Source organism: Papio anubis, chromosome 9 (assembly GCF_008728515.1).
Source record: "Papio anubis isolate 15944 chromosome 9, Panubis1.0, whole genome shotgun sequence".
NCBI classification, from domain to species: Eukaryota; Metazoa; Chordata; class Mammalia; order Primates; family Cercopithecidae; genus Papio; species Papio anubis.
Window position 1 is genome coordinate 71179304 of NC_044984.1, and position 12470 is coordinate 71191773.

Below are 12470 nucleotides of genomic sequence, written 5' to 3' on the forward strand. Positions count from 1 at the left end.
AGATATGGTCATACATTTCAGCAGGAGAAATGCTGTACCTTAATCTGAGATCTCAGAAGGCACTTTACTGAAGAGAAGTAGATGTATATATGTTGGTTTTTGCTGGACTTGTTAATTTGGGAAAGACAAATATTTTATTGATGATTTTGAATTTTAAGAGCTTTTTAAATTCACTTTTAGCCTGACCTTCCTAGTAAGGAATAATTTTATTTTATTGAAAAACAACCAACATCATAACCACTAATCATAATGGGACATCATTTAGAAGACTGGAGATTGATGTGTTTTTATTACTCAGAAATTTGAGGGATGTGAATTAAACATAGCATCATTCATCACATCAAATTGGTGTGTAATTCTTAGTTTTTGTAAATTGATGGTTCAGTTCCATTCTTGAGAGCATATTTTTTAGAGTAGCCTCATTCTTTTATTCTTTGTTTTTGTAGTTGAAATTTTATTAAACAAAACAATACTGATTTTTGGTTTTATTCATTTGGAAACCTTGATATAATCTTGTTTGAAATATATAGTTTTATTTTTTTTATAATTATATTTTGAGAAAATAAATATTCAGCTTTTCTCTCTTAGTACAATGCCTTTCATAATCCTTTAACATGCCTATTAACAGATACGGAAACCAGTGAGGTCCAAACATTGTGGTGTATGCAACCGCTGTATAGCAAAATTTGATCATCATTGCCCATGGGTGGGTAACTGTGTAGGTAAGTTATATTAGTAATTTCTTATATATCATTCATTTAAGTTACTTTAGGTAATGAATAAAGTATAATATTAAAGTAGGCAGTAGAAAGTTTATTACTCGACCCTTCATTTCCCCAATTATCTTCTGGTTGACAACACAGCAACTCAGTTGAGAGAGGGAGGGAAAAAATTACAAAATCAGTGCCTGATATCTTTTCTCTGTCAGTTCTATCTGGTACCTACTCTTGATAAGGAGACAAAAATTTTTTTTTTCTAGTTAAACTAGAGAGATGAAGGTAGTAATATTTGAAATGATATTATGTGCAGAGGCAAAGAGGAATGACAGATAAGAACTGTACACACCTCACTGTTCAAGAATGGTGTAGTCTAAGGAGATAAACTACATGGTTTGAGAGATGCCCGGGAGATTTTATGAGGTGACAGAAAAGAAACATTACAAAGATTGTGTACCTCTGTTGAGGAGAAACCTTTGAAAAATTGGATTGTAAAGTTTATAAAAGAAAAGGTAAAATAGGGCTATTTTAAACCTCACAAAGAATAGGATTAGAGGTCAGAATTGTGATTTATTTAGTTCTTTGGGACTTGAACACCATTGTCATCATTATATCTTTGTGTGTAGTTGTAAACATTCTTACCGTAAGATTTTTATTAAAACATTTTTCCAGAAAACCACTTTATAAAATAATGAATGTATGTGTGATTATCATCACAATTGTAGCACACCTTTCATGGCATACCCCTCAAAGGTGCATTACCCGTTGTTTTTTCTTAGCTGAAAAACCTTGCTTCTGTGTCGTTCTTCAGGTGCAGGCAACCATAGATATTTTATGGGCTACCTATTCTTCTTGCTTTTTATGATCTGCTGGATGATTTATGGTTGTATTTCTTGTGAGTACAATTCTTTTTTTGTCTTTTTAAAACAAATTTCTGCATACTCAGATTATACTTACCATACTAACAAATTACTATAATGACAAAAGTTGTTTAAATAAAATTATGGTTTGGATACCTTATGAAGCACAAAAGGGAAAAAAGATACAGCTCTATCAATTATGTCCAATACACAGTATAAGCAAACAGTTAGCAATTAACCACCTTTTAATACTTGTGTCCTCTGGAAAACATGTGGTTTAATAGGCTTTGAGAAGCTTCTGGGTAAAATGCATCAACATTTTCCACGTCATGTGCTTGCTTTACTATAGTAGCTTATAGATTAAGTGATTGTCCTAGTTCTCTTTCTCACCAAGCAGTTGGGAAAATATACTTAAAATTAAATTTGCAGAGAACTTGAAATATTTTGAAAAGTAGGTATAATTATTGCCTATTAGAGAGTATTAGTAAATATCAAAAGTTACCTTTTTAATAAGAAGTTGTTATTCCATTGTGGGTTTCATACCTTAAAGGAAATGATAGATTTTTATCGCATTGAGAATGCAATCTGGAAAGAGGATACATCACTTACGATGCCTCAGGGCTTGGTGTTGCTTAGCATAATGATGTATTAGATCCTGGTTTAAATACAAGTCTTGGAAGGATGATTTTCTAGTCTTCCTGCCCCACAGATATTAAAAATAATCAGTGTTACTGCCCTCATGAACCAAGGGAGGTTACCACCTCAGTTAAAGATTAATAGGAAGATTTGGTCAAAGAACTTGACCTCATTTCTGGCCCAGCACACCTTAGAGAACACTTTCTTGTCAACAACAGCAGTACTTTATAGCAGCTCTCAAAGAGCAGGAGATCTTGCATTAGAAAAAGCCTACCTTGACCGGGCGTGGTGGCTCATTGCCTATAATCCCAGCACTTTGGGAGGCCTAGGCGGGTGGCCCAGTTGAGGCCAGGAGTTTGAGACCAGCCTGGGCAACATAGGGAGAGAGACCCCGTCTCTACAAGAAATACAAAAATTAGCCGGGTGTGATAGTGCATGCCTGTAATCCCAGCTACTCAGGAGGCTGAAGTGGGAGGATTGCTTGGGCCCAGGAGGTCGAGGTTGCAGTGAGCCTTGATTGAGCCACTGCACTCCAGCCTGGGTGACAGAGTGAGACCTTGTCTCAAAAAAAACGCCCATGTCACCATCCTGTTAATGTTATATGCCCTCCTTCAAAAAAATCTCTTTCATATATCCTCTTTTTGTAAAGAAAATTTTTTTTAAGTATTGTGTGATGCAATACCAATCAAATAAAATTGTTTATTTTGAAGATACAGTGATTTTTTTTTTTAAGATTGGCTACTGCTTTTCCATTTCTGTCTTTATGTTTTTTTGCTGAGATATAATAGGGTTATTTAAGAGTGTAAAAACATTTGCTATTGAATGTCATCAGTTAAATCTAGACCGTTTGACTATGTTTTCTAAATGGTGCCAGCACAAATGCCTGTATGAGGTGCTTGGATGATAAGATTGAGTAAATACAAGTACTTCTGTTCTGGCTTTAGACTGGGGACTCCACTGTGAGACCACTTATACCAAGGATGGATTTTGGACATATATTACCCAGATTGCCACGTGTTCACCTTGGATGTTTTGGATGTTCCTGAACAGTGTTTTCCACTTCATGTGGGTGGCTGTATTACTCATGTGTCAGATGTACCAGGTATGTGCAAAGGCATTCTTTTTAGTGCACTAATTGAAAACTTTTCCATCCTTGCATAAAAGATAATAATATATTATCTTCCTAACCACTCCTGCTCTTCAAGGATTAATTTTATTTTTCAATTTAGTTTTCCTTTCTACCTCACTCTTGTGTTTTTAATGGTATTTTTACTCACAAATACTAATATTCAAAAGCTTTTTTTTTAAAAAAAGGAATTTTTAAAAGCTCATTCTTAGAGAGGCTGATATGGAGGTTGTCTGTGCATGAATAGTGTCTATCCATGCACAGTATCAAGTAACCTATCTTTAAATATTTTTCACATTTAACTGGCTACTTTTCACAGTCAAATGATACCATGTAAACTAGCTTTGATGATTTTCTGATGGAAAACCGAAAACAGACTTTGTTGTTTTTATCTTTATCCTAGTTGTCTTCAAATTAATTTTTTTTACATTAAGTATTTAGAAAGAATAATGGTTTGCAGCCTGGCACGGTGGCTCACACCTGTAATCCCAGCACTTTGGGAAGCCGAGGTGGGCGGATCACTTGAGCCCAGGAGTTTGAGATCAGCCTGGGCAACATGGTGAAACCCTATCTCTTATTTTTTTTTTTTTTAAAAAAAAAGGGAGACTTAGCCGCACATGGTGCCTGCGCCTGTAGGGGTTGGGGGCAGGGTGGTGGGGGTGGGATCACTTGAGCCCACCCAGGAGGCGTAGGTTGCAGTGAGCTCAGAATTTGCCATTGCACTTCAGCCTGGGTGACACGGGAAGGCCCTGTGTCAAAAAAAAAAAAAAAAAGAATAATGAATAATGGTTTGCTTTTTCTTTCCTCTTAGATATCATGTTTGGGTATTACTACAAATGAAAGAATGAATGCCAGAAGATATAAGCACTTTAAAGTCACAACAACGTCTATTGAAAGCCCATTCAAGTACGTACATATTTATAAATTTAATATTTTCCCTGGTCATAAACATTTTCTTACCAGACTCTTAGTGATATGTAAAATAGCTTTTAAGCCTTTTTAAGATTTTTGTAGAAATAGCATCAGTTCACCATAACACCAAAACAGAATTCATCACATTAACTATATATAATAAAGTTGTGATATCTCCTTATATATTTTTTTTCTTTTTAATTTTAAATTTGTATTCAGTCTGGTGCTTAGAAATAGTAGGGTCCTAAGTATACGAAATGTTTAAAACTTTGAGTTTTACTGAAGTTATTACCAACTCTTTAGCTTTTGTGGTGCTGTTGATTATGGCATACTTCTGGAAAGCAAGCAGACCTTTAAATAAAAACAGAGTTAGTTGGGTAGTTTTGAGAATTCTCCCATAGGTACAAAAATTATATAAGGCATAAAACTGTCTGCTTTTCTTTTCTTTTTTTTTTTTAGACAGAGTCTTGCTCTGTCACCCAGGCTGGAATGCAGTAGCGCGATCTTGGCTCACTGCAACCTCCACCTCCTAGGTTTAAGCAGTTCTCTGCCTCAGCCTCCCGAGTAGCTGGGATTACAGGAGTGCACCATGCCCAGCTAGTTTTTGTGTTTTTAGTAGAGATGGGATTTCATCATCTTGGCCAGGTTGGTCCTGAACTACTGACCTCGTGATCCACCTGCCTCAGCTTCCCAAAGTGCTGGGATTACCAACATGAGCCACCGGTGCACACCCGGCCAAAACTGACTGCTTTTCTAAAGGTGTTACTGGAGTACTAACATTTCGTGAACTTATCCTTGCCATTTCTTTTTTAAGTTGTTATCCTTAAGTTCACTGCCAAATTCATGCTATTTATAGTTATTTTGTCTTTTTTTTTTTTTTTTTTTCTGTTTTAGAAGTAGTTTGTCTCCTGCCAAAGAGCCACTACTTAAAGGTTTTTATCAAAAATTGCATTTGGAGCCAGGCATGTTAGGGCATGCCTGTAGTCCCAGCTCCTTGGGAGGCTGAGGTGAGAGGATTGCTTGAGCCCAGAGTTCGAGGCCAGGCCGGGCAACATAGTAAGACCTCATCTCTAAAAATAAAAATAAAAATGCATGTAACACAGGAAATATATGCACATTTGAATAAGTTTAAAATATAATTGTGTCTTTAAATTAGCAAAAGAAAAAATCGTTGGCAGAGCAGTGGAGAAACATGAAGGCATATATATTTTATAGTTATAAATTGGTTCCTTCTTGCAAGTAACCTGAGTTTTTAAGTTTAGAAAAAAATCTATTTAACACGAAAATTATATTGAATTCATGTATTAAATCATTTGTACTGACTGCTGTGTTTTCTTTTTGGGGTGCCATTTTTAGCCACGGATGTGTAAGGAATATTATAGACTTCTTTGAATTTCGATGCTGTGGCCTCTTTCGTCCTGTTATCGTGGACTGGACCAGGCAGTATACAATAGAATATGACCAAATATCGGGATCTGGGTACCAGCTGGTGTAGCAACATCTTTATCCTATGAAGCATATTGCTGAGTGGTGCCTGAAAATTGTGTCTGTCCGTGTCTCTCTCACACTCGAATCCACATCCTTTGAACAAGAGCATGCTATGTGTAGGGCTAACGGTGAATTTTACAGTCTTTTTTTCAACACTTTTATTAACAAAAGTAAACATGGACAGAACACACTGCCATTTCTGGGAAAAGAGTAAAGATGATAAAAATAATTTTAATGGTTCTTAATGTGGAAATTCACAACATACTCAACTTTTGGGTTTTGTTCTCACAGTATTTTTCACAAAAAAGGTAAACTTACTCTGTTGACAGACATGGTGTACTGATCAGAAATGTTCAGTTTTAACTAAAACTAAATTTATGTTATTTGGCTAAATGTTATGATGCAGTCTAGTAGGAGTATTGCATCTAATTCCAGGAGCATTGTTTTAAGTTGATTGACTAGTATTATGTACCTTTTAGAATGTACACATAAATACTGTGATGAATATCATGTGATTGGGATCTACTGTGATGTTGTCTTCAAAGGCAGGAGAAAATAATGTTCACAATAAAATGTGCTAACAATGTTTTGTTCCTATCAGCTGTTGCAAATGCTGATATATTTCTAGTTCAGTGAAATAATTTGTAGTAACCTTGCTCTGAGGTTTTACGGTCTGATAATGAAACACTTGCATGAGTATAGTAAGTCATGTTATTTTGTTCAAATTTAAAAGCCCTACTAAGTGCATGATACACCACATAGAATGTATACTAGCAGATACTATCCAGTGGAGCATAAATTAGAATTTAATTTGATGTTCAAAAACAGTTCCATTTTTAACAGTTAACGTGGTATTTTCAAGAAAAGGCAGAATAATGCAAAATTCTCAGTAATAGTGATACATGGATATACTTCTTTTTAAAACCTCAGCTACAAAATAATTGTAGACAAAATAATGGCATTTAACTAAAGATGGAGCATGATCTGTGTACATAGCACATGTGAATAAAAGAAAAGCTGATGGTATATTCTGGTTTTAATAAAATGACCTATCAGAAAGTAGAATTTCATCCCCAAGAGTATTTCACTTACCCAATATTGAGTAAGTTCTGAAACAGTTTTAGAAAAGATTTTCTTTTTGTTAAATGTGATGCACTGATCAGTTTTTGTCACAGCATTTTCATACCCTCATGGTGGACTACTAGTCACTGCTTCCATAAATATTGTTTACAGGGTGAGATTTGGTTTAGTCATCTTAAGTGCTGTAGCAAACTGTGGTTCGAGCAACCTGTGGGAAATCTGTGAGAGGGAATGGGGTGGGAGAGGGTGGGGGAATGGTGGTCAGACTAAGAACAGATCCTAGACCAGTGTAAAGAATGTGTATCTGTATATAAATAATTTATCAAATAGTTTTCTCTTTGTGTCTGTATGTGTTAGTGTTTTTAAAGCTGCTCATTTCATTTTATCCAACCAAAAAGAAAAGGGAGATAACTAATGAGCTTCTAGTGATGTTCAAAATTGCTGTTAATAGGCATTATACCCTGCAAGTTCACTGCATGTCTGATGCTTGGTAAAACTAGTCTTCCCTGTAAAATGCAGATTCCAGGTATTAAAGCAATCTAGTGGTATACCCGCCCCTTGCCTTAGTAAGAGGAGCAGTGAAATGTATATAGTTGATGTTCAGTATTTCCAAGTACCATTTTTATATAGTAGCTTATTTAACCATAAGTCACACATCAAAAAAAGATTACCCTTAGTGTATGTGTTTTAATATTAGAAAACTGGCATATGTACTTTATTTTTGAAAAGGGAAGAGATGGGTGTGGGGTGGCAATAGCATTGTGCCATTTTGTCATAGAATGTAAAAATTGGTTAACTTTACAAATGTCAGCTAGTTTTGACTACTAATTGGGGGAAATTTTAGATAATTTTTAAATTCAAAGTTATTTATAAAATGCTAGAATTTGTTTTAATTTTTTGTATTTTGAGCCACTTCACACGAAGACTCAGTTGCATTTTTATCGAATACATTTTTATCAACAGTTAAAGACTATGGTGGTTTTTTCAGAGTTTGGCTAAGAATGTTGTTACCATCTTCTTTGTTTGTGGTACAATATTCTTTTCAGTGCAAAAGAGATGTCATTCAGTTAAACAGACAAAAAAAAAAAAACCCCTCTAGATGTGTAATTACATGGAAAATACTAGCAATGTGAATGCTTTTGTAGTAACCATCTTGTAGTACCTGTGAAATCTATAACTCAAATGGTCAGATGGTCAGGAGCCAGCTATGAAGCAGTATACCATCTCTTTAATTATTTTGTAGGTCCTGTGTGTGGAACCAACTATAAACCCAGTTCTAAAGTTGTGTATGATGGTGAACCTTTGGGAATAGTTCTTATCAACTTAATTGGATACTTTTAGCAAATAGCAACTTAATTCTCAGCACTGAACATGAATTACTTCTTTGGAGTTTTTTTCATTCATATTTTTATTGTTTCCAGGAATTTATTTGATATTAATGGGCATAAAACAGCATCACTGTACTTAAGCTATGGATGTTTTTATTTTATATTTTCTTTATTTATAACTGTGCCAAGTATTATTTTGCTACTTACCGTGTTATTCTGTGGAAAGAAAAACCTGTAAAGTGTTTAATAAATTAGCCCTCCTTACATAAATTAAATGTCAAAGTTTTGTAAAATATTAATCAGAATAAATACTGACTCTTAAGTGTGTGCTTGTTTATGATTTCACTCAATTTGCTTCAGGAAATTGATGAAATGTGATAGTGGTACCTATGATATGAAAAGATTATACATTAATATCCTGGTTAACTAGGAGTCAAGTGGCATAAGAACTTGGAAACATAAAAGATAGTGTTAGTAGTCTAAAAAAAATTCCAGTCCTGTGTGTATGCATGTGTGTGTGTGTTTTTTTTAAATAAATAATTTTTTTAAGAATTTTGAATTCCATGGAGTTAATTAGGATCCTCAGGGACTGTATGAATCTCCAAGTTTTAAATACGTCTAAATATACTAAAGAAAATACTGCAAAATGCACTATATAAAGAAAAATATTGCAGAATGAAACGAACCAAACGTTGATCTCAGTTACTTGAGAAGGTATGCGTGGCAGAGAGAACTACTCTATTTGGGACTTTAAAACGCAAAAATTATTAAGGAACCATTTCCTGTTGTTCCAGTGGTTGTTAATGGTTTGAGAACCCAGTGGTATTAAACAGGAATATTTTCAAGTTGGACTAATATATCCATAATTTTATGAGATTGAAAAAAATGCCCCACGAGCTGTCTGGAGTTCAAGGAACAATATCTTGAACAACTGTATAAAGTAAAGCAAGCCACTAGTTTTCATTCCACCCAAGTGTTTTCCTCCTCATTGTCTACTTTTTCTCTCCTAGTCCTTGCTAGATTGATAGATCATACCTGATATGGATGTCTGAGTCTAGGAGTTTTTAGACATAATTGGAAACAAGTGGTATATACCAGGACAGAAAATCTTAACATCTTGTCAGAAAGTAAAGTGCTTATCAGAGTTTTCTATTAAATATATTTATGTGACAAAATAGAAAAAGCTATAATTCCAAGTAGATTGAGCATTCAGAATGTTCCTTGGTCTGTGTCAGCTAAGTCAGAAACTCAAGGAAACCAGACATGCCTCTTAGAAAACTCTTTTTGCCTTTGAATTGGATACGAATGTTTTACTCGGATCAATTTTGCTAAAACTGTTACTCATTTACTAGGACTGACAAATATTTTTGATAGATGGCAATGTTTTTAGATTGTATCCATTCAAAGCATCAGAAAGTCTCATTGTTGCTGCTGCTTGGATCTGTAGGTTTACAGTTTTCATCAAAATTTGGAAATTTTTCAGTTACTCTTTCTTCAATTATTTTTCCTCCCCTCCTTTCAGGAAACTCTAATTTCATATATGTTAGGCCACTTGAGATTGTCTTCCAACTCACTGATGGATCCTCCGTTGGCTTTTAATATTCTTTTTCTCAGTGTTTTTTTTAGATAGTTTCTGTCTTTGTTACTGGTTTTGTTTTGTTTTGTTTTTTGCAATGTGTAGTCAATACCATTCAGTTTATTTTCATCTCACATTTTGTTTTCACCTACAATGTTTGATTTGGACCTTTTAAAATACCTTCAGTGTCTTAACTTTTTGAAAACATGTAGGTCTAATAACTTTTCATATCCTTACCTGCTAATGTTTACATTTGTCAGTTCTGAGTTGGTTTTGATATTTTTTGCCCTCATTCTTGCATGCCTGATCATTTTTGTTTGGATGCCAAACACTATGAATTGGGTGCCTGATATTTTTGTGTTTCTATAAACTCTTGAGCTTTATTCAGGATACAGTTAAGTTACTTGGAAAATCTGATCCTTTGAGGTCTTGCTTTTAAGATGTTAGGCAAGACCAAAGCACTGCTCTTACTGAGGTAAGAGCCTTCTCTGTACTCTATCCAAAACCCCAGGGAGTCATGTTTCCCAGTCTTGTTAGTGGAACAGGCACTATTCCCATTCCATGTGAGCACCAGACAATGTTTGCTGCACACCTTTTGGATGGCTCTTTCCCTGGCCTTAGGTAGTCACCTAACATGCATGTTCTATCAGAATTCAGCTGAAGACTTGCACGGTGGGGTGGTGTTCTGTATAATCCTAAAGTTTGCTCTATCTAATCCTCTCCAGTCCTGCAAACTCTAGCCACCTGGGTCTCCCTGGACTCAGCTCTGTCTTAACTTAGGGTGGCTTCTAGCTCCACCTGTGTTCTTCTTCCTTGTACTTCAGCCTGGAAACTCAAAGCAGTAAGCTTTGGTAGTTGCTAGGACTGATCTCATTTTTTTTGCCCCCATGAATGGCCTTTGTTGCCTATAATGTGCAGTGTCTTGAACATTTTTTCATGTAATTTGTCTTGTTTACAGTGAGAAGATAAATCTGGTCCCTGTTATTACATTTTGGCTTTAAGTGGAAGTCTCAATTAAAATTAAAAAATTTTTAATTTCTAATACAAAATATTGATAGAGACAACTGTCATAGCAAAAGCTCTTTGGAGTTCTCAATAATTTAAGAATATTAAGGGGTCCTGAGATCAAACTCTTTGGAAACCACAGGTTCAGAACATTTCCCAAGATGTTAATGGTTCCATGGACAACTAATTCAGTGTAAGGCTCTCTTCAAATTAAAAGACTTCAACCATAGGCTCTCAAGGCCTTCAGTAGCTAGTGTGCAGTGTCAGCCTACAGATCTGTCTCATTTCTGTAACACTCCCTAAACTTACTTGATCGACAAGACTTTTTTGGCACTAGAGTTGCCAGCAGTCCTCCTTAAATATACCAAACCAACATAAGGGGTAGTTTTTAAAATATGTATTTTGTGACATGCAGCACTTTAATATTGCATTCGGATTACTTTGGGGCTACTGACATCCAAATGACCAAGTGATTCCTCCCAAAACAGTCTGGCCCAAAGCCAAATTCCTTTTTCCACTCCTGGAACCACTGGAAACTAATCTCACAGTGGAGTAGCTATTTTGCCATGGCTCCCAATTTAATGATTTAAAATATGATTTAAAATATGAATGGATATCTTATTTTACCAGACAGAAATCTCAAATTACCAGTCACCTGGAAACTTCATTTACATTGTTTTTCCTCTTGAATATCTACTAGCAACTCCAGTAGAGTTTGGGAAACATGGTAGGAATGCTAACAAACTACCCCAAAATTTGGTGATCTAAAACATTTTTGTTTGTAGATCTGCAATTTGGTCAGGGCTTAACAGAGACTAAAATAATCTGAAGGCTGCTTCACTCACATGCCTGGTGGTTGACATGACTGTTGAATGAGATCTCAGCTGAAGCTATGGCAGTAATATGCCTACATGTGGTTTCCCCATGTAGTCAGGGCTTCCTCAAGAACATGGCTGAATTCCAAGAGTAAGCATCCTAAGAGGAAGAGGCAGGCAAAAGCTGTATTATCCTTTCTAACCTAGCCTTATCCAAAATACTAAGAATGAGTCACTAAGGTGGGCCTTTATTCAAAGAAAGGGCAATTAGACTGTCATTTGATGGGAACGTCAAATAATTTGTGGACATGTTCTACCACATACAGAATCAGAAGTTAATAACTCCTCTCCTTCAGCCTCTTTTATTGCCAATTAACTATTTCCCATCCTGCTTAACTACCTCTCCTGCCCACTGTGATGGAGCTGGTATGCCTCATAAAACACCTGAAGTTGCTCAAGGCTATGATGTGAAATAAGCACCCAGTACACCGTCCACCAACTTCCTCCCACTTTGTTTCTGCTTTTTTTTTTTTTTTATGTCATACATACCACATCCCCCTTAGCTTTTCAAAAAAGCAATATATTGGCCATGCATGCCTGTAATCCCAGCACTTTGGGAAGCTGAGGTGGGCAGATCACTTGAGGCCAAGAGTTCAAGACCAGCCTGGACGACATGATGAAACCCCATCTCTACTAAAAAAATAAAAATTAGCTGGGTGTAGTGGCATGCCTGTAGTTCCTGCTGCTCAGGAGACTGAGGCACAAGAATCGCTGGAACCCAGGAAGTAGAGGTTGCAGTGAGCTGAGATCACACCACTGCACTCCAACCTGGGCAAAAGAGCGAGACTCACACAGTGTAGTATGTTAAAATGAACCTCGGAAAAGATTAAGATGTGTTCACGGCTGGTTCAATTTTACTAACACACTA

General features: G+C 35.8%; 1 protein-coding gene across 2 annotated transcripts in view; it reads left to right on the top strand.

The window, feature by feature from the left end:
• Nucleotides 1-8468, top strand: part of ZDHHC17 (zinc finger DHHC-type palmitoyltransferase 17) — a 90204-nt gene extending 81736 nt beyond the window's left edge. The window contains exons 13-17 of one of the 2 annotated variants that reach the window (XM_031650630.1): nucleotides 629-722; nucleotides 1528-1611; nucleotides 3157-3314; nucleotides 4150-4244; nucleotides 5607-8468. In XM_031650630.1, the coding sequence (XP_031506490.1) occupies nucleotides 629-722; nucleotides 1528-1611; nucleotides 3157-3314; nucleotides 4150-4244; nucleotides 5607-5745 (570 nt within the window). In that variant the 3' untranslated portion in view covers nucleotides 5746-8468. The remainder of the gene's footprint in view (nucleotides 1-628; nucleotides 723-1527; nucleotides 1612-3156; nucleotides 3315-4149; nucleotides 4245-5606) is intronic. The other variant, XM_031650631.1, reaches the window with a different exon arrangement.
• The last annotated feature ends 4002 nt before the right edge of the window (nucleotides 8469-12470 follow it).